The sequence below is a fragment of the Tripterygium wilfordii genome, chromosome 18 (genome assembly GCF_013401445.1).
Source record: "Tripterygium wilfordii isolate XIE 37 chromosome 18, ASM1340144v1, whole genome shotgun sequence".
NCBI classification, from domain to species: Eukaryota; Viridiplantae; Streptophyta; class Magnoliopsida; order Celastrales; family Celastraceae; genus Tripterygium; species Tripterygium wilfordii.
The window spans coordinates 2,153,791-2,176,380 of record NC_052249.1 but is presented as its reverse complement, the minus strand read 5'-3'; the positions used below and the strand labels follow the sequence as shown (position 1 = coordinate 2,176,380).

The window sequence follows — 22,590 nt, the reverse complement described above, 5'->3', positions numbered from 1 at the left end:
TGGTTGCCAAAGGGTTTCATCAAGTTAACGGGATAGACTACACTGAAACTTTCTCCCCTGTCATCAAACCCGGCACCATACGCATGGTCATCACCGTTGCACTTGTTCGACAATGGGAGATCCGTCAATTGGATGTTAAAAATGCATTCCTACATGGTTATATCACAGAAGATATTTACATGGAACAACCTCCGGGCATGCATGATCCACGCTACCCCACTCATGTCTGCAAACTCCAAAGAGCCCTCTATGGACTCAAACAAGCACCACGGGCATGGTTTGATAGATTCAGTACTTTTTTATTAAAATTTGGGTTCACTTGCAGCTTGGCAGACCCGTCTTTATTTGTGTTTCATACGGATACTGACTCTCTGATATTACTTCTTTATGTTGATGACATGCTTCTTACAGGATCCAACTCTCAACTTGTTGATAACTTCATAACCATTCTCAGTAACGAATTTGCGATGAAGGATCTTGGACCACTTCATCACTTTCTCGGGATTGAAGTCACATCCACTGGAGACGGGTTACATCTCTCTCAGACACACTATGCCCTCACTATCTTAGAAAAAACTTGCATGAGTGATTGTCAACCTATGAGTACCCCCATTGAGTCACGCACAAAAGGACCTCTTAATTCTATTACCCTTCCCGATCCTACTTCATATCGCAGTATTGTTGGTGCTCTCCAATATCTAACACTTACGCGACCTGATATTTCTTATAGTGTTAATTATATTTCACAGTTCATGCATGCACCAACAATCACACATCTCAAAATGGCCAAACGCATTCTTCGTTACATCAAAGGCACCATACATCATGGATTACATTTTACTTCCAACACTACACTTGATCTATGTGCTTTTTCTGATGCAGATTGGGCAGGGTGTCCTACCACGCGACGATCCATGACAGGATATTGTACGTTCCTTGGGCGCAATCTTATTTCATGGAGTGCAAAAAAACAAAACACAGTTGCCCGCTCCAGCACCGAGGCAGAATACCGAGCGATGGCACACACTACTGCCGAACTCACATGGCTTACTTTTATCTTGAAGGACCTACGAGTTCCTATTCACAACCCTCCGGTCCTATTCTGTGACAATATGAGTGCTCTATACATGACTGTTAATCCTGTCTTTCATGCACGAACCAAACACATCGAGTTGGATTATCACTTTGTTCGTGAACGAGTCGCACTTGGCCACCTGGTTACTCAATATGTTTCTACCACTGCTCAGATTGCTGACATTTTTACCAAACCCATGTCTAAAGCATCATTGCATTTCTTCCGACCCAAACTTTGCCTTGTCCCTCGGCATAGTTTGCGGGAGGATAAAAGCAATCAAAAGATTGCAGCTGTTGATCATGATACTATTCAGTCACGTGAGGATCAAAGGGGAGATAAGGAGTTGTTATGGAGAGATAAGGTGGTACATGAAATTGTTGTGGAGAGATAAGGCTATATCCTCACCTGGTCAACTAGAAGGTATTGGATAATCATGGTGGTTCAAGTGAGACTTGATCAAGATAAGAAATGATTCAACCGATGTACAAAACAGTCTCACAGGTTGTTCAACAAAATAATGAGGTTCATCCAAGGTTTAGTTGTGGTTTATCTTCAAACAAAGTTTGTGTTTACCATGACTCTTCATCAACTAATGGATCAATCGTGATAAGAGTTAAGGTCATGTATAGAGATAATACAGTTGAGCCTAGGTTGTATTTAACATAGCTTGTGTTTAACGTTTCAAGTTAAGCCAAATGAAATAAAATTCTCTTTCACTTTCTCTCAGAATCTCAAGCATGAATTTGTAATTTTATCTGGATCGAAGTAAATGCCGTTTTGTTAGGGTTTAAAAGGTGGACCTAGTACTAAGACTTATTAATAGTGCCACCAAGTCCATTGATTCCTAACCCATCGAGATTATAGCGGGGTTAGGGGTTGCAATTCCAATTGGCTGGAATTTCTGCTATTCTATTCAAAATCATTTTAAATTACTAAAATGTGTTAGATATATACACACACATGATAATCCTGGTATGCAACATTCATAAATATTATTATTTAAGGACATTTTAATCTCAACTATTGATTAGAATCAATGGTTGAGATGAGAGACCTTTTCACCCCTCTTTCCTTCTCATCTCTTTTCTTCCTATCTCCGTTTCTGACAACTTCTCCGGCCCGTCAAGGGGTGTATTAAGGTGAGCACACCCAAATGAATCAATTGGTGATGGTGGTTATTGGCGACAACGACTCAGGTAGTTGGCATCTTTCAGACTTGATTATAGTTGGTATACAGAACATCAATGGTAAGGCTAATGGGATTTTGATCGTGGTGGTCTGAACTTCAATTTGGGGTCTATTGTCGGAAACCATGATCGACCAAAACGAGAGAGACGAGAAGGAGAGAAACAAGCTAACATTAATTATGTTTTTTTTAGTTTTATAAGAGAGAGTTAAAGATCATGAAATACAAATAGAAGAAAAAATTGGCAATAAATTAATGACCTTGTCAACTGTTGGTCCAACTGAATTGTCTTTAACAATTCCAACTTGACTAATATCTATACGGTGTGCTTTGTTCCCAACAATCTAATTTTAAGTTGGTATCAATATATTACTTGATAGTGGACTCGTGATTTCATTTAACTATTTGTTAATCAAACTTGGCTGATTAAATTTTTTTTGGTAACTGAGAATCATACTTTATAAATTTGTTCTTTAAATATCTTATATGAGTCTAAACTCGATCCATCAGTAGGCCTACGTACACATAAGTTTCCCTCTTGATGACATGGTAAGTTGGGTCAAAATCCAACACATTATCACAATAGTATTGTTACCTGTGAGAATCGAACTCAATACCTTTCGAGTCCATACGATCTAATCGTAGAGAGATGCACCACTAAACTATCAACCAATTGGTTCTTGATTAACTCCTTAATTAAACAACAAAAATAAAACTACTGAATATTGTTAGCTAGGGTAATAATATGTATATATGTGTTTTTATTCAAATTTTCTTCCTAATATAATACATTCATGACAATTTGATGGGGACAATCTTCTTTGATCCCACAAATAATTACATCAACAACAACAAGATGAACAATCAAATAATCTACTTACATTTTTTTTTTTCTGTCAAAAAAATTAACTAATACATTTTTCACAAAACATAATTAAGGATCAGCACCAACGTCCGTAGTTGAACTAATCCCCACCTGCAACCATGGAGATGAGCTTCCACTTGTTTCCATATCCTTCAGTTCACATAGCTTTGCTAACTTCACCTTACTGTCTGCCTCATCATCGTCAACAACAACATGATCATTGTTCTGCGTTAAACCATCACAATCATTAATAATCTTATTGTGGTCATTCATGTCGTCCTGTTTGTGTTGATCAATAGTACCAATCCAAGACTTCAAATAAATCTCTGTAGACACTCCATAACTAGCTGGGTCGTGCCGGATTCCATTCGGGTCATCAGCTGGAGCGGGAAGGTTGAGGTCGAGATTGAGATCGATAAGTTGGTCGGAGTTGTTGATAAACTTGTTTGGTCTAATTTCTTGAATTTGCTCCATATTGTGGTCATGAAATTGATGATGGAATTTAGGCAGAGAGGAGGCGTCCGGGGAGTTTGATGTAATCCAATGACATCTCTTATGCCCACCAAGTGCTTGTCCTGATGAAAACACACGATAACATATTGAACATTCGTGTAGTTTCGATTTCTTTCTTGAACTGGACGTGATTGGATTAGTAGAGCTTGGAATTCCATGGTCGAATCGCAATGTTGAAGGTGATTTAGTTGGAAAAAACTCTTCGACGTCGTCGTCGGCCAGACCATCGTCGAGGCTGTGATCAAGCCGAGCGGCGAAACAGCCTTTAACTTTCTTGTGACTCGCTCTGTGTCCACCCAATGCTTGGTGTGAATTGAACACTTTTTTGCACGCTTTGCATTCGAATACGCCCTTCGCAACCCCTTTAGCCTTGCCAATTGGAAGCCTACATGAAATTGGAGCAATGAAAGAGATTTGATTTCTTCGATCCTCGTCTTTGCTAGCCGACGCACACGACTCCTCTGGTTCGGCTGATAAAGGATCAACGGTTGCATTCGATAACATCATTAGACAATTTGCTAGATCTTCTTCTTCGCTCGATGGACAGTTTGAGTTAAAATCACCCACTTTGGTCCTAAACGATCTCTTCCTCTTAGACCATCCACACCCTCTTTTCGGCGTGCCATCCTCGCCATCCGATCCAGGCGAAGACACGAGAGATTCCGCGTCCTCGGAGCTGCATTTCCCATGTTCAAGAAAGGACTTCCATGACAAGAACTCCTTACCACAATTTTCACATATTTTGGAACTCTTGAAACGATTGGGATTCGTCCTCAACGCATACATTCTCCTATTGCTTGGAGCATTGCCTCCAAGCTTTTCCTCCCAATCCCTCGTCGGGTCTTCATCGTCGATTTGCGCTCCCTCATCGCCAATTCCATGCGCCCTCATGTGGCCTCCTAGTGCCCTCCCACACCCAAATCCTTTTTTGCAAATCTTGCAGTAGTGCTTGTAATTTGATTGTTGATCCACCATCAAAGCCATAAAGAATGAATGAAATAGAAAGGAAATATTTTAATGTGGATAAGAAGGTTAAGATATAGAGAGATGGGTTAATTAATTAATCAAGAATGGAGAATGCAAGAAAGGGAAGGAGGGTTTAGTTTGTTCTTGTAGTGAAAGTTGTATGGTGGAATTGGAAGGAAACTAGTCCTAGTTTTTAGTTGAAGTAGTGGTTGATGAGAGAGAGTTGATAAAGAGTAGTGGAGATAGAGAGAGAGAGAGGGGTGTGTTATGACAAGTGGTGGGAGGTTGCTAGGGTGAGAGACTTTTTCTACGGCTGTGTGGTGGTGGCGCCGCCGGGTCAAAACACAAACCAGCGGCTGTCCGTATGTATGACTATAATGTGTGTAAAATGTGTGTGTATTTGTGTCTAGAGAGAGAGAGAGAGAGAGAGAGAGAGAGAGAGAGATGGAGTGAGTGTTAGTGAGTGAGTGAAGGAGAGGAGAGAGTTGGTTCTAACTGCCATACCTATTCATATCCCTTCAATTCCAAGCCAAGAAAACCAACCCATGCTTCTCCTTGTCTGTCGGTTGGCTCAAGCTGCTTTTTCCACACATTATTATTAATATGTCTTGCTAATTATGCATGATTCCTAACTTCACTGCTTTTCAATTTTTATTTTATTAAATTATTGGCTATATATATATATATGTATAGACTATTTGAAGTATAAGAGGTTTCTGCTTGGTTTCAGTCTAAAGGGAGAGATTTAACATCTGGGTGTATATATAGATATAATCAACATGTAAGAGCCAAACAAAAATTAAATAATTTTTTAAAACAAAAAAGGGCAAGGCAAAAGAGAAAGATGCCATCCTCTTTAATTATAACATGCATTTGTAGACGTTTATATTATATTTGCATGGAAGAATGCATGAAAAGTTGTCAACCTTTACAATTTTTTGGATTAATATAACATGTGGAGGAGCCTGCATATTCAAGAATTAAAATAATAATAATAATAATGCATATTGATAATTAAAAAGATCATCATACACAACAAAATAATTGCATTATGAAATTTTGTAGTAGTAACACAAGGGTCCCTAAATATCATTATAATGTTCCTTTCCGGGAAAAAAAAATAGCGTCATATATATATATATATATATATATATATATATATATATATATCAAGAATTCTCTTACGTTGACATCCGTAAATTACATTAACTTACGCACCTCATCTCACCATTGATTTGAAACATGTGAGACTCAAAGTAGTGACCCCAATTGTCATTTTATTTTTTAAAACACTTAAAAAGTGGAGTGCATAAGTTATTAAATTACAGATGTCCGCACTCGGTAATTTATGTATGTATGTATATGTGTGGCTAATTTGTAGTTCAAATAATTGTGTAGCTACGAATAATGAAAAATTTTCAATAGATTTTACTTTTCATCATTGAGTTAATTACTCCATACGGGTTTACCATCATTTACAATTATTATTATTTATTTTAAAACCCTGACCGAAAGAATATAATAAAGAGAAAATCTTTCCTAAAGAAAAAACTAAGGGAAAAGAAGAGAAAAAGAGAATCATTAGTCATTACAAGAGCAAAACTGGGGATTCTCATACACGTTGGCGTTTTTGTGGCACATGCAGTTTTTTTCTTCTTCTTTTCTTGGGGTTTTTATATTTATATTAAACATAATGCTAATTTATATAATTGAAACTCAAATAATTGACCAATTGACAGTGGTTTAATTCAATTGCTATATAACAATGAGAGGTGATTCAGTTGATATCGACTGGATTATGCATATATATGTGTGTCCAATATTCGATTCCAATACGAAACATATTTCTTAACGCTATGTCGAAAAATTAATTCAATTGCTATATTTGTATACTTACAATTAGATATAGGAACAGTAAAGGTGGGTCATAAAGCTTGACTGAGCAGTACTCCATTGAGTGAGTGAACTCTGGCCTAAGCAAAGATATATACAGATAAGATAGATATATTGCTTTCATGTCAGTACTAGTGGAGTGGGTTTAGTCTTTTGATCAATTGATTACAATTCCTTTTTTTTTTTATTTGCTTTGTTTTAAAGCATTCTTCACAAAGCCAACTCTGGTTACTTAAGTAGCAGTGCTGCATGATAGCGATTAACCAATTAATTAAAGCTGGCCAGTATACTTTGCTACAAATACTAACATTGTTGAAGCAACTTCACTACTGAATTGAACCTCAACCTCCTATTATACTTCTGGAAGATTAGGGAATGATATCAGCCAACTACACAGCCCATTGCCTGGTTTGTGTACTCGTGCTTGGCTACCATTGTTTCCGAAGAATATAAATTCAACGTCTTACAGATCTAAGTGTTTTTTATCCTAGCTAAGGTTATCAAAATCAGAATGTTACAAAAGATTGATGGAAGGCCGATAAGAACGAATCGTAAAATCGTAAGATTTTATAAAATTTTAAAATATATAAAATAATTTAATAATTTATTTCTAAACAAATTAGCACAATATAATATTGTATATGTAATAAAAAATAAAAATATGATTATTATTTATTTATAGACATTTTAATATGGCACGAAATCTAAGACTTCTAAAAAAGTATGAAAAGGAAGATACAAAATTTGAACCACAATAATTATGTTGCAAATGGGCTGAAAAACTCAAATGGGCTCTTCAAAGAATTTGAAAATAGTGTGGGCTCTGAACAAACCGAGCCCGGGAAAAGGAAACAATTTTTTGTTATAGTTTCTACTGTTTTTCTTTAAATTGAAAATTATTTTTAATTTCTTTTTGGTAAGTGAGCATTGTATTGAAGAGAAAATAGTATATACAAAATATGAGGGGCATACCCCAAGATCAAAGTCCAAAAGAAACAAAAAACAAAAAACAACATAACCAAAAGAAAAACAACAAAAATCCCATGAGCATCCCCAAAAGCATTATTTTTAATGCTTGCTATGGAATAGTTCAGTTATAGTTAGGGTTTACCATGAGCATTAACTGTTGAGATCTTGGGTGAGAACGTGGGTTGGTAGACTCATCATTTACTCCACTCGTAACTGATCTCTTTATAACCTCATGAACATGGGCGTGCTCTTCACACCCAGCATAGGTGCTCGGTTGGGATTCCAAGGGAGGCACCTTGGTCTTGCCGATGTGCTCTTCTCCTCTCCCTTCGTACGCTCTTAAGGACTCTTGATCCTCTTGTTAACTCTTGGTTCTCTTGTAAAACATGTGTGCTCTTCGGCCTAATGAACATATGTGCTCTTCGGGATATTGGGCATGCGTGCTCTTTTGATGGTATTCTCTCAATGCCACATGTTAAGACACGTGTCATGCTCTCATTAAATGTTATTTTGGGTATCAACAACGTATTTTCTTACCCTCGTTCCCATTCTACAACCCTCTATTATATATATATATAAAATAACTGCATTGATAGCGAAACATTTTCTGTGATGTTGCCGTTAACGGTGGTCGTATTAATTAACATATATGCACGGCAATAAACGATGCGTTTTATTAAGCATGGCTCATAGTACATACAGTACTGCCTAAAATTAGTGATAATCGAGTTGCCTTGTGCGTCAAACCATATCCTTAATGCCGAATTAACTAAGCAGGAATGCATGCATAGAGACCAACTACTCTCTAGAAATTGATATTTGACACATAAGTTTGTCCGGCCTGCCAATTATAAGGAATAACATTTGTAGCCTCAATTGTCCTTTTGGAGTCGGGTGCGGTTAGCCTAATAGAGTACGGGGCACGCAAAGGTGAGCCTGAATCGATTACCCAAGTTGCAGAACCCGGACGTGGGTGCATGGGTTGCCATGCCGTCGCACCAGCTTGTTTAAGTTCTGCAAACCCAACTTCACCTTCCCCATTCTCGTACTCGGCTAGGGTTTCAAATGAATAGGGGTTGGCTCCCTTATCCACCACAAATGTCACCTTCGTCCCACGCCAATTGCACGCAACTCTACATCAACAAATTCAATCATTGGAATACTGATTATGTATGGTGCTTTGATTACAGATCATAGTATAAAAGGATATTAGTTATGATAGAGATCCCAACAGTTCGTATCCCAGTTATTCCGACCGCTGAATTGTAAGTACAAGATTTCATGTGTATCATGTGAGACATGAGGAGTCTACGAATTTATTTGGATCTTGTACGTCCAACTCAGCAGCTGTGATAACTAGGATATCAACTGTTTAGATGTTTATCGTTTTCAAAAGGATGTAGTGTAGATTAGTTACCTTTGATATTGGATTTGTAGGACTCCGGCGTTGCGAAGTTGTTGAGCCTGACCAGGAAGAGCCATGGTTCCAAAAGCATGCCCGCTTAGATCAAAATGCACTGCCTCGGAGGTGCATCCAGGGCACTCATCTGTGATTACTACGGTCACTGGTTTGCCAGAGCAAGCTTTATTTGATGTGCACAACACCTAAGAATTCAACTCATATACATAAGTATATACATATATATACACACACATCTCATACACGTCCTATAAGCTAAGATTATATATATATATATATATATATATGTATGTATGTATGTATAATATATGGTGCACCTGATAGCATGCTCCACATCCTTTGCCAGAGAGAAAGAGAGAGGGGCCACCAGCTGATATCATTGAATAATATGGAGGTTTCGATACGGCACCACCATATCCGCAAGCACCACCTTCACTTCCGGCGCCCTCAGGAGGACCATACCAGGTTGCGCCGGCTTGAGCAAAGTTAGGGGTAGAATGAAATTGAGCATTAATTGAGACATTGAGAGAAATGATCATGATTGCTAAAGCAATGAGAGAAAGCTGAGCCATGATTCCTATGATTAAGCTACTTAACTTTGATGGATAAGCTGAGTTAGTTAATTAAGCAGTGCATGCATGGCAATATATATATATATATATATATATATATATATATAGAAGTGTTAGTGGGTTTGGTGAATGTGGTATCTTGATTATCCTACCTAGTGTAGTAATATGCATGGCATGATCATTTTCTTTTTTTTGTGTCAATAATTATAGAAATTTATTTTATATATTGATTATCCTTCCTATTGTAGTAACATGCATGACATATATCCCAACAACCCCTTAGCTAATTGAGTTCTACTCAAGTTTGAACTCCCACTCCCGCTTACCTACCAACAAAGACATGAATATCTTACTTTGTACAGATCATTTCTTCTTTTCTTTTTTTTGTCAATTATTATTGAAATTTATTTTATATATTGACTATCCTTCCTATTGTAGAATAATATAGAACATTTCCCTTATTTGTTAGTCGACTTTACCTATTTTAAAGGCCAAATAAATGCATCATTAGTTGCTGACAAGTGAAACACAAATGCAATATACTTGACCCTGGTTTTTTTACATGGGCTTAGTGGGCTTTCCTCCTCTCTTTTTGGGCTATTCTGTTGGAACTGAATGACTGGTTCGGACTTAACTGTTACATTTGTCCAACAAACCAAAATGGGCCTCCTTTAATTTCAATATGGGCCACAATGTAAGTTTTGATTGGACCTTGGACTTCAATGTGATCACGACAAAACCAAATTCTCCTTCACGAGTAATAATAGGGATGTCAATCGCTGATATCTCAATTATCCTAACTATTGAATTGTACGCACATGATTTTATGCGCATGATGTGAATTCACTTGAATCCTGCGCATCTAACTCAGTAGTTGAGATAACTGAGACACAATGTGCTGAGGATTTTCGACAACAGGTATGCCGCTGTCATTGACTACTTGACTTGCCTTGTGTTATAAGAATTGTCCTTTCCATGGTGCTTTTGTTGTTCACACAAAATATATCGATTATTCCAATCCACGCAAGAAGAACACATATATCTTTCCAGCCCAAAGTACTGATTCCACCACAATAATTAGCAATCAAAAGATATCTCTACTTTGGACCACGTATATACGGAAAAGCAATATTGGCCATGGCATTTTATATATGGCTGTATTCTTGAAAGGGTCCAGCTTAATTGAGGATGGTCAGTTTTTTGGTCCCATCTCACATATAGAGTTAAAAATCTTGTGCATGTGGATATCATTGGAGAGCTATCAACATCTTGTCCTTCTTTGAATAAATTCTATCAATTGCCTTTTTTTTTTTGTGGAGTAGTGCATAAAATATATCCTAAGAGAATATAAAAATATTTGTTACTCAATACTTATTCAATGGCTCAGGTTTAATTATCACTATTTTTAATGAATTTGATTTTTTTTTCAGGGAAAAAAACACACTATCGTAGTTCAAATCTCCAAATCTATTATCCATCCATGATTTTTTAAATTTTTTTTTTACTAATTTTAGGAATTTATTTATGGTATACCTAATGTCTAGAAATTCTTTTATGTGAACCAACTTTGTGAGCATGAAACTAATGGTTGTAATAAAACAGAAAGAAAAAAAAAAAGTAAGTGCCACACATTTACAGTGTGACCCGTCACATCTATGGTTGAAAAATAAGTTTCCAAAGTTGGTTCACACTTTTGATTCACATAGAATAATTTCTAACCCGATGTAAAGATTATAATCCCACATTGATTTGACATAACCCATCCGAGTGGCTTATAAGTAAAGTTTAGACCCTCCCACTTTTACAACGCATTTTAATTGTGGGCCTAAGTAGTGGCAATAGTCAATTAAAAAGAAAGTTTTACGGGTCCGACGTATCCACGGTGATTCAATAAAATGAATAGAAGACTATTGTTGGTGTGTTTTTGGACTGAGAATTTCAAGGTGATGATGTGGGACGAGAGATTCCATCACATAAATATATTGCAACAATATGAAAACATGCTAGTGCTACTACACAAGAATCCAAGAAAATGACCAAGAACCCAAGACTTGAAACGAAAAGCATGTGGTGATAATATGGTCCAAGCGTCTACTCTCTTTATTCAATCATATTCACACTTCCCATCTACAACTCATTCTACTACTACACTACACAACACAAAACAAAACTCACCATCACATTAATCATCATGGCATCCAACTCAACTTGGTTGAGATGTTACTGCTAGCTACTATATCAAACATTCAAAGTATGTATATGTGGGGGGAGTGGACCCATATAAAAAAGAAAAAAGGAGTTTTCACATCCAATAAGTGAAAAGAAAATGCATGCTTTGGTTGAATTTTAAAAAGTATATCTTAAGAAAGTGTTTTCCCACTTTTTAGCAAGATCACAATCTGATCAAATTATAAAATTGGGCATGTAAAGTGGTCAAAAATAGTTTAGGTCCATTTTACTCAGGTTTAACTAAGCCAATCGATTCAAGCATGACCCTCCTGACCACTGTTTTGATCTCTTTTATTCTTTTGGTTAGTTTTGATTGTGCCCGAAAAAAAAAAAAACACTAAGCCAGTCGATTCTATTGACTAATGAGCTCAAAGTCCATGACTTACATGCAAATATCCAGCCCAATACAACTGTCTATGAACTGTCTCAAGTCTTTTCTCAAAAATAGGCTCAAAGCGCATATCTTAGGTATGACAACTATACATTTTGCTCTTATTATACATATCATATGTATGAGTGGACAACCTACCCACATCACCTATATTGAGACTACTTGCCTAGCTCCCACCTATTCTCCCTTCGCTTCGCCTTCATCATTTGTTTAAGCCACATTCCTCAAGGTCGGCCTCAGGATTCGACCAATCATGAGCATTTCTTTGGCTACAAGACTGCAAGGTCATTACCTACTCTAGACCGGCAATCTTATAACATGCACACGTCCTATCTCATAAGATTAGTTGCGCCTGCAATTGGTGACATTTTTTTTGACACCAATCACGTCAGCCCGTCTTTCTAACACACACTTCTACCAAATCATTTCGTTATAGATCATCCTTGAGATTTGACTCTGCAAGGCGTGTTGTCATCACCATTTACTCTACTCAAACTATAGAAAACCATTTCTTCTCACTTTTAGAAAGGATGTTGAACCAGTCAGAACTGAGAATAGTTGCTCTCTAGCTAGCTTTCCCAGTACACCATTATCTATCTTCTTCTAAACACTTCTTCCACCACGCCTCCCTCCATGATCGCAGCCACCTTGCTTGCATTCTCTCTTCTGGCTTTCCGTCATACTGATTTGGCCGTCGGAGCTTCTTTGACAGACACCCCACCAATGCCAAGATTCTTTCGATTCTCTGTTTGTTTACATGTCTTGCAGGTAGTTAGTGGCCCACCTTGACTTTTCTTCGATGTAGATGGGGCATCTACTTATCTTATCACAATCTTTGAAGAATTTGTTAGAGAAACATGTGGTGAGCTTTTAATCCAGGTTGACGGAAGAGCACCAATCATATATATGTTCTTCTTTAAGTAGACATCCAATGTTGCATGTTTTTCTGCATCATGTAACGACAATGACTTGGTAAACTGGTAGTTGATAAGCACCATCCAAGTGATTGATTCATCATTCTCTCAAGTAAATCAAAATCAAGTATCGATATGTAATATCGGGTGTTTTTGAAAAGCAAAATACGTAGCTCCTTCGCTGGATTCGTCGATGGGACTAGCCAGATCTAGTTCTGGTGAGTTTCTCTAGCTCCTCTTGTACTGAACGTTGATGGACTATCGATAAGCTTTACCCAACAACCAAAACACCTCAGAACTTGAGGAACACGATATATTATCAAGGAAAAATACAGAGAAAGGTGTTCTTCGAGAGAGAAGGGAACTTTATTTTTCAATTACACACACTTGCATGATAACCATATATAAATTGCACTCTCCTCTTTTCCATGGACCCAACAGTTCAGACACGAGCTCAAATGTTTGTCCATGACCTTACTACTAGTTCTTTGAGCCATTATTATTACTATAAGGTTGTTGATGTAGCTGCTGGTACATAGCCGCCATCTTGCTATATGCGTCCATGGTCATAGGCTGAGACAAAAACAATAACAATATAAATTGTTGCTAGCTATATATAGAATTAATAAAAAGTATGATGAGCTTATATATGTACCTGCGATTGGCAAGCAAGAAATGAGGCCAAAGCGTCTTGCATAACTTGTGCTGGTGGAGCAGCCGGAGCAGCAGCTTGTAACCGATCTCCCAAACCATCCCAGGACGGCACAGGCATGAATGCGCTAGGATGGAGCATTGGGGTCATTCCGGCCATGTTAGGGTGGCCGATGGAGTTCATATCCATGACACCCATTCCCATTCCCATACCCATTCTCATTCCCATACTCATCGGTGCCATCATCGACATCTGGAGTTGTTGTTGCATTGCCATAGGCAACATCATCGGCTGCAAGTTCATTCTACTCATCATCTGAACTTGTGCTTGCATTTGTTTAAGGTATTCGATCACTTCATCCAGCATAGAAGCTTTGTCCGTCTAATTAATTAACAAGATCAATAATCAATCAAAAGTATACTTAGATATATTCTTCTCCAATAAGACATGAAAGGTACCAATTGTGGGTATATGACCAATCCAACAATGGATGTTTTATGTGTGCTTTCTGTGAAGACGAATACGGAGCTTGTCCGGACGTATCTATGTCCCACTCAGGTAGTATTGTGTGCATCGGGCTTCTAGGTCCGTACATACTTTTTTAGCGAGGAGAATGTCTCTCGCATCCCCACTTGAATCCAAAATTTACAGGATCCTTTTTCCCACATTCATAAAGTTATCATAAAGTTATCGATTCAAGCGGAAGACACATAATAATTTCTCATCACTAAATCTAAGAGTTCAAAGCACATAATACCTTTATGGTTCGTAAGTAGCCCATTTTTATTACAACGGAGTCCAAGGTAAAAAACAATTAGAGTAGACCCCCGGCAACCGACATGCATCAAATTAAGGCTACAGTGCCTACAAATGAAAGGTATCATAGGCTTGTCTGCCTAGGTCACTAAGAACTCACTGTCAAGTATGCCTCAAAAGCATATGTAAGTGTGTGGACTAGGATGAATCAGATCAATATTCTCAAAGATACCCATATCTACTTGAATGCAACTGGACCACATACCCGGCACGCCCTCTGTCTGCCGTCTATTTCAAGCATTCATTTTTTGATTCTAAGAGTTATCCAATAAGAGTTTGATTAGTTTAAACATTACTATCTACAACAGAGAGCATATAGAAAAGCTACCAATGAAAAAAAATCTCTCACCTTACTGGAATTTGGGACCAGCTTCTGCAGTGTCTTCATCCTTTGGTTTATCTTATCTCTCCTTTTCTGAACAACAAGAAGAAATTAAAGCAGACTTGTGTTGGTTCCGGATCTTCAATTGGGCAATTGGGTATCATTTATACTTTAAAAAATAAGTAAAAGGAAAGAGAAAAGTCTTGAGAATCCACCAAGAAAATATAAAATGTGTAAAATAAACCAAGTTCATACATAATCCTAGTCCAACTGGTTACTTTTAACTACTTTATGACTCTCATCAATCATTGAACTTTACCCAGGTTGGAAATTTAAGCCCCGATCCAATCATTAGTACTTTTATCTCCAACTTTTAACTGTCTAATCTTAACAATAATGAAATCAAATTATCACTTTCATGGCTGTGAGAGAGAGCGTACTCTTTCAGATTGATTATGAATAGCAGCAGCTCTGCATCTTTTCGTAGAAACAGAGGATTTCCCACTCACTTTCTTCTTGTCCCCTTGATCTCCTGTCTCGGCCTTTCCCAACACAAAAAGAGCAAAAAAACCAAATTATTAATAATTAAAGTAATTAAATTTGTAAGAGAGAACGTATACAGACATGTGGTTTACTCTGACAAGCAGAGTCGACGGTAGTGGTGACTTCTTTGGTACAGGGCACGCCGGAGCTGGTATTCTCTTGCGACCCCAAAGAAGTGGAAGTGAAACCCACGCCTAACTCCCTATCGCAAGTGTCAAGCGTGAACGTTGCACTCCCGCTAATGCTTTGGTCTCTGCCGCTCCACTCGGCCGCCACTGGAACACGCGCAGCCCGAGCCCGTTTCCCATGCTCGTTCTTTGACGACGTGGCAGCGGTTAGTGGGCCACTACAAGACCCGACGCGGGCGGAGCAGGTCCCTATTCCCGCCGGCGGCACGGAATCGTTTGTCCTATTTGAGCATGGGACTAAAGCGTCCATAGACAACGTGGCGTTGCCAGAGGCGGCGGCTTTGTGGTGGTTAAACCATGGCACCAGGTCTTCGCCGCCGTCAGAATAGGGTTTGGTTTTGGGGAATTGAGTGGCCTGATTGACTATGGACTCGAGGGTCCCATTCGCACGTGGCTTGTCCCACGTGGACTTGGTCGACGGAGATGAAGAGACAATCGACTTAGACGGCACGCGCGGCGGCCCTAAGCCGTGCATAGCTATTTGACCATTCTCCCACGTCAGCTCCGCCACTTCATAGTCCAACCTGAACCCCCAAAAGGGAAAAAAAAAACCCACCTCAGAATCAACATATACATATACTCGCACATATATATACATATATAAATGCTGTAAATACATACACATACATGGGAATATCAGGAGCAGAGGAGTTGGATTGAGAACGGAGAGCAATCTTGGGTGGCGGTGGTGGATTGTCATCGAGATCCCAATTAGGAACACACTGGCTCATTTTTCTTTTCTGGAGAAGAACTTGAGTTTCAGAGTATCTCTGCTTCAGTAATTGTAATGTTTCTTTTTAACTAAGTGATATCTTCCATGGCCTTATCTGAACAGTTTTCATGAGAGAGAGCCATTTAAGAAAGAAAATGCCGTGTTTGTGTGTCTTTTATTGAACGAGACGAGACTCCGAGAGTTGTAGTTTTGTAAAGAGACAGGACCAGAGAGATTCTGGTCCATATCTATATACAATATTTAGATTCGGATACATATCTATAACTCTATATATAGTATATACAATATTTAAAAGTAAAAAAAATTAGGTTCGAGAGGACTTGAGTAACTCAGCTAATGATATAAAAATCGGACAATGCTAGAGACCCCCAAAATATAACCCCTAAAAGTTCCTCAAATCTATGTGACATTAAAATAATCATTGATTAAAAACACATATGTAGGATCCAACTTCACATCAAACACTCCACATTAAATGGAAGATTTTTGGAGTCACTTTTTGGGGATCTCAAGCACTATCCATAAAAATTGGACCATGGGTAGGTCATAAAATCTGCAATCAACTTGTAATCGTCGAGTAATGCCTATGACAACCCTACAAGATCAAAGAGAGGGACAACCGTGAAGCTGGGTCACCGATGTGGTGTCGGCCGAAGAAGCTCCGACAGTCAAGTCAGTCAACGGTTTAATGAGAGAAGTGGAAGGCTTTTGAGAGAGAGAGAGTGAGTACGAGGTAGTTGAGAGAGTAGGAGGGGTCCTCCTCTATTTATAGTGTTTCAAATCACGTGGTTAGCACGTGTTGATCGTACGGATAGACTCCTTTGTTAGGGCGTGATTGGGCCTGTGGCTCAATCTGGGACTTATTTGTCATCATAAGCCTTGGGCCTTAGACGCCTATTCTTGCACTCATTCCAACGGTGGGTCTTGGACTTGGGCTAGGTATGCCTTCGAGTTTCTATCTGGGACGATCTAACTTGGACCTTCGCTGTGCCTTTCAACATATGCTCAAGTATTTCGATCAAACGGGTTTTTGCCCATACACCATGTCGGCTGGTTGAACTATAAAATGGGTGGACATGTCAACAAGCCGCACGATTCTGTTAAAATACTAGTTAAGTATTCGAGTCGAAAAAATTTGGACGATTTTTTAGAAAAACCATTTAATCGTGCTAGTAAAGTCGAACCTTATTTCAAAATACTTTTAAATATTTTTGAATTTTGATATTATTAACTTTATGTTGTGAAACTTGATTTCTATATGTATTTTCGGTTGGCAATGAGCTGAGTTAGGAATACGTGTGTCCAACGTTCAATTCCAATGATAAGCATATTTCTCAGTGGTATTTCAAAAGGATTTATATATGTATGGGGTGTATTGTTTTCTATTAAATATGTGATGTAAACATGATTTTCTAATTTTTTAAATTTTTTATGGATGATCATATGATATTATCATGATATTTATTTTTAACATTATTTTTAACATTAATATTTTTAAGTTAAAACTTCAATTTGACCGATTATCCACTAATTGAACCAGTGAACTATTGACTCAATCCCTCGTCCGGGGATTGATGTCCGACATGATTTTTATAATATTGAATACAGAGAAATTTGAGGATCCGGGGAGGACCTATGCATCATTTGGGTGCACCAAAATTTTTTAAAAAATCTAAAAGAAATTATAAATATATAGTATTTAGCATAACGAATCAATTCAATAATATTTTTTTTATTCGAAACAAAATTCAAATCCTCTCGATCCAAACACTATCTTGAAACTTTTTTTTCTTTATTTCCCGACTAATGTGGTAAGCTTAATGATTTTTCTAGCAAGAGAATCAATAACTGCACGGACTAGTATTATTGGCTACGCCCCAACAGACGTAAAATTATTCAATGATAAGATGAGCATCTACAGAGTACCTACATATATCCCCATATATATACATACACACACACATACATACACACCAAGTGCTCCCTATATGCCTTGTTTACCGTAGTTTGTGTTTGTTGACGAAGCTTCTGTGACGTGTAAATAGGAGAGAAATTTCAATTTATGTGGTATCGTTGAAAGAGGATAAATAGGAGAGAACTTTCAATTTATGTGGCAAGGAAGAGATCTGGGTGGACCTTCATTTTGGTCCAAGGAGTCCAGGACCTACTCTGTGTCGTCTGCATTGCCAAACCCCGACTCCTTATGACAGTGCATTTGTTTCCAAGATGAATGATTGTATTTGTATTTGTAGGCCAGTAAAATGTCACTTCTTCAAGGATATATGGCCATTTTTATGTCAGCATCTGCATTAACTGTTGGAAGTTTAACCCTCTCGCTATTCCGTTCAGTAGGAATAACAGAGATAATAACTAATTTCAATATGAGATAATGAAACAATAATCCAAATCATACATAAATAATCAAGTCAAAACAATGATAAAGAGACACAGAGATTTATAGTAGTAAAACCGATCGATACGATCTAACAAGCTACGTCTACTTTGTTGCTAAGTTTCATTAGATCAAGAAACAAGAGTACGTACAAACATCAAGAGCTCTCTCTCTCGCATGGTCTACCCACACTCTCTCTCACTATTTTGGAGGAATAAAACAATAGGATTTAAGTTACAACCCTAAAAATTAAGTCTGCTATTTATATTGAAACAGCCGGTTCCAATAGTTGTTCGGACAACTACTTAGCATGTCTGGATAGCACATGCTCTGTCTGACTAAGTCTTCAGCATACCCGTCCGGACACCCAATTATTATGTCCGGACAGCACCAACTCTGTCCGGACAGTAACTCTAGAACAACAACATATCATATACGGAATTAGCCTCCATACTCAACATTAACATCTTTTATTTGTTGTATTTTTCTTTTTTAATGAAGTGTGCAAAAACACTAAGACAACAAACTTCATTTTCTGCCAACTTTTTTGTTAAGAACATTTTAGGACAATAAAGTTTGTCGTATCATTCTAAACAGACAAGAAGAAAAAAATGTTGTCACATAATTGATGGTTTTATATAATGAGAGTGCACTTTCAATGAAACAAAGGCTTGTAAACAAATTAATTAGATTTAGACGGTGGAAATCAAATCTCAAAGATTGTGTTCAAAGAAAGGTTGGGCCATGGGCCCATGACACCTCTCTATATCACTATTTGGATGAAATGAAAATTCCCAAAGTTCTTTGATTTCTTGGGCCTCATAGTCCAAGCCCAACAGAAAAACCAGGTTGACTTTGTAGAGTAGTTCGAGCTTACTAAACTACTTCTGGGCTGGCCCAATTATGAGAAACTGGATCCAGCCCAACAGAAAAAATAAGCCCTAATTGCCAGGTGTCTTTATTACGTGTTTTATTTGTGTTAGGGATCTGACGTGGCCGAAAGCCATTGGCTATGAATGCGTGGAACGTTTGACTAATGAAGACAACAACGCGTACGAATAATACACATAAGAAGAGTCTTGCGGAGTTGAGAAGGAGCTTGCGACACGGACGACTCGAATATAGGGAGGAGCGATTGCCCCGATCTGATACTTTGAATCGAGTCAGGCGAGTTATCTTTTGATTCTTCTCTCAATTTCGTTCGGCGATTTCAATTGTAGTTTTAATTTGCATAGCCATATACTCTATGATATTTTGTGTTTGTTTGTTTTTGTTTTTGTTTGATCCAAATCTTGTTTCTTATGTTCGATTTGCTAATTAATAATTTTGTAATTTGCGACCTTTGCATGTTTCTTGTCGATTCGATTCGATACGAATCTCGTTTTTGTGGTTCAATTTGAGTAGATTGTAGATCGGGATATTAGATCTCATATGGAAGACGAAAGTAAGAAAGAAAAACGAGAATTAATGGTTTCGTTTCGATATACTCGGACATTGAACAACACGATGGATTGTTCGTCAATATCTTCTCACATCTGTTAGCAAGTGGATTTCGTTGAAGTTTTTTTTTCCCTCCCTGGCTGAATTTAGTCCAAAACTAGTGGAAATCTGATGTAGTCTTTGGCCTTTTTGATTGTATTTGGGAACACAAATTGAGTTTCAATGGATATGCGTACTCGAATTTTCCTAATTTTGGGATTAAAAACCTAGATCCATCCTCCTTAGTAGTTAATTGGATAGGAACAGACCAAGGACTAAGAGACAAAATATTTCTTTAGAAATAAAGCAGAGTTCACCGTTGGACTCTTTTATAGAAATAGCGTTACTGGTTTGTTCTTTGTTCAAATAAAATTCATTGAAGTGTACATGAGTAAACAAAGGATGAGAGTAGTGGTTGGATTTCTGTCGATAGTCGAGACTCTGGTGTGGGGTAAATAATTATGGTTTGTCTGGGATTTTTTTCCCCCAAACAAAAGTTAATGGATTGGGAGGGGAGAGAATCTGATATGGTTATTTGATTTATGAATGCTTTCAGCAAAATTATGTTTCTTTCGTGGTTCTCCGTGGTCTAACTTTGTTTTGATCCACTCTAGTCTGAAAGTTAATTGATTCTGGTCTTTTCTTTATTTCTCCTTTTCTTTTTATTTTTTTCCCCCTGGATTGAGGAGGGTTTCTGGGCATTTTGATGTTACAATACGACGTTAATTCTTAATGCTTATAACTGAATTAATTCTTATATCTGAAATCAAAGTAGTTTTTTGTGATTGCAAAATATTTCTCGACTGCTGTGACGATAACAACCTTGGCATGTTCGTAAAATTTTTTTCATTCTAACTTGAAAGTGAGAGGTTCACCACCATGGTAATGCTCCTTCCATATGCAGATGCATTTGTTTTTACTGGACCTGCCGCCAGTGCATGATTCTTTTGTATTTAGTGTGACTTTGTGATTCCTTTAATGCACTTGGATGGCCTAAAAGTGATCTATCATTTGTGCTGGTCCAGTTTCCATTCCCTTGACGGACTGTGCTTTGTCATCATGCGTATGTACTTGTGAACTGGTTCTCTCTTTCATTTACACTAGTACACCCACATAATGCGCTCTAAGACGCAGATGGGTTAATTTTTTGTGGATTTGACATGAATTGGGGTGTTGAAGATCTCGTAGTTAGAATGTAGTTCTCAATATGACTTGCCAATAGTAAATTATCTCTTGAAGGACTATATGCAGATCTTTGAAAGAATTTTTTAGAACCCCAGTTTTGTGCTTGATTCTTGAAGATGAGCTATCTCACGGGTTTATTTTGCAATTTACTTGATGGATCTATTTGCATCTAAATATTCAATTGAAAATTTCTAAGAGTAGTATTTCCAATTCAGGTGGGTGTTATAGAGATGGCTTTAGGTGGAGCGGCTCCCGCAAGAGGAAGTGCAGCGGCTGCTGCAAGCATGCGCAGGAGGAGAACGACGAGTAGTGGGGCCTCTGGTGGAGCAGCTGGGACTATGCTTCAATTTTACACAGATGATGCTCCAGGACTAAAGATCTCTCCAAATGTTGTTCTTGTAATGAGCATTGGTTTCATTGCTTTTGTTGCCGTTCTTCATGTCATGGGCAAGCTCTACTTTGTTCGCAGAGAGGCTTAAACTTGTACTAACAATAGAAAGAAGTAGTTTAACGGTCGAGGTTTTGGATTTTGAATGATGCAACTTCCAATTTGGATTTTGGATGGTTTTACGTTGGTGAAAGTTGCGACAGATGGATGTTTTGTTTTTGAAGTCAGGCTTGTGAGATGTGAACTATTAGTACGGCCATTATAATTTTTCAAGATTATGGGAGGTAGTCTCAGGTACCTCACCATCTTATGGTTAGAATTTTCGTTCCTGTGCATTGATTATGCACCATTGATTTGCACGATATCAAAGAAATGATTCCCCGTAATTGTTGTGGATTAGCCAATCCATTTATTTTTAGTTTATATACCTTTTAAGATATATTGTGAACCACAGTATTGGTACTTCGGGGCAAAAATGATTGAATACAATGGTGATGTGCTACTCTGATTAGGTGTCTCTGCCCGAAGAGAATAACACTAAGATGTGCCCTGATCCTTGAATTTCATCAATGATTCAATCACATATTAGGAGGATGAATCCTATTTCTCTTGGCCATTACAAAAGAAAACCTACAAATCATTTCATTACAAATGGGTTTTACTGGTTGCCGTACGACCCGTTATTCTATTATTCGTATGACATCCATCGTTGTATCTAGTATTACTGGATATAGTTTTTTTAATCCTTTTTTCTGTGGACAACCTTTGTATATACACGTCTTTAAGTCCCTTGAAGGACATCCGATGAAATATTAACCTTTACAAATGGGAATATTTAAACAACTGTAAATATATACAGGGCATTTAAAATCGCCTCTGTTAGGCAAGCGATTCAAAGA

The 22,590-nt window shown here is 37.8% G+C and overlaps 4 protein-coding genes across 5 annotated transcripts; 1 reads left to right on the top strand and 3 right to left on the bottom strand.

The window, feature by feature from the left end:
• Positions 1–3,080: 3,080 nt before the first annotated feature.
• On the bottom strand, positions 3,081–4,744 carry LOC119983372 (zinc finger protein ZAT1-like). Its single transcript, XM_038827058.1, has one exon. It carries the CDS (start codon positions 4,621–4,623, stop codon positions 3,196–3,198), a length of 1,428 nt encoding a protein of 475 aa, XP_038682986.1. The 5' UTR covers positions 4,624–4,744; the 3' UTR covers positions 3,081–3,195.
• A 3,528-nt stretch (positions 4,745–8,272) lies between these two features.
• LOC119983729 (putative expansin-B2) lies at positions 8,273–13,359 on the bottom strand (the record flags this gene model as incomplete). The annotated part of the gene is made up of 4 exons (XM_038827448.1): positions 8,273–8,600; positions 8,885–9,072; positions 9,205–9,362; positions 13,269–13,359. Coding segments are annotated over 4 exons (765 nt in total), but the record flags the coding sequence as incomplete, so codon positions are not given.
• Positions 13,075–16,463, bottom strand: LOC119983727 (transcription factor UNE10). 2 transcript variants are annotated; one of them, XM_038827446.1, is made up of 6 exons: positions 16,136–16,463; positions 15,408–16,038; positions 15,224–15,325; positions 14,811–14,876; positions 13,649–14,026; positions 13,075–13,566 (listed from the first exon to the last, which is right to left on the bottom strand). In XM_038827446.1, exons 1-6 carry the CDS (start codon positions 16,243–16,245, stop codon positions 13,474–13,476), a joined length of 1,380 nt encoding a protein of 459 aa, XP_038683374.1. In that variant the 5' UTR covers positions 16,246–16,463; the 3' UTR covers positions 13,075–13,473. The 2 variants fall into 2 exon arrangements, with proteins under 2 accessions (XP_038683374.1, XP_038683375.1); XM_038827447.1 differs by having other exon boundaries at positions 16,142–16,463.
• Positions 16,464–19,672: 3,209 nt separating this feature from the next.
• On the top strand, positions 19,673–22,010 carry LOC119984557 (protein transport protein Sec61 subunit beta). Its single transcript, XM_038828557.1, has 2 exons — positions 19,673–19,806; positions 21,519–22,010. The coding sequence occupies exon 2, from the start codon at positions 21,534–21,536 to the stop codon at positions 21,780–21,782; it is 249 nt and encodes an 82-aa protein (XP_038684485.1). The 5' UTR covers positions 19,673–19,806; positions 21,519–21,533; the 3' UTR covers positions 21,783–22,010.
• Positions 22,011–22,590: the final 580 nt, after the last annotated feature.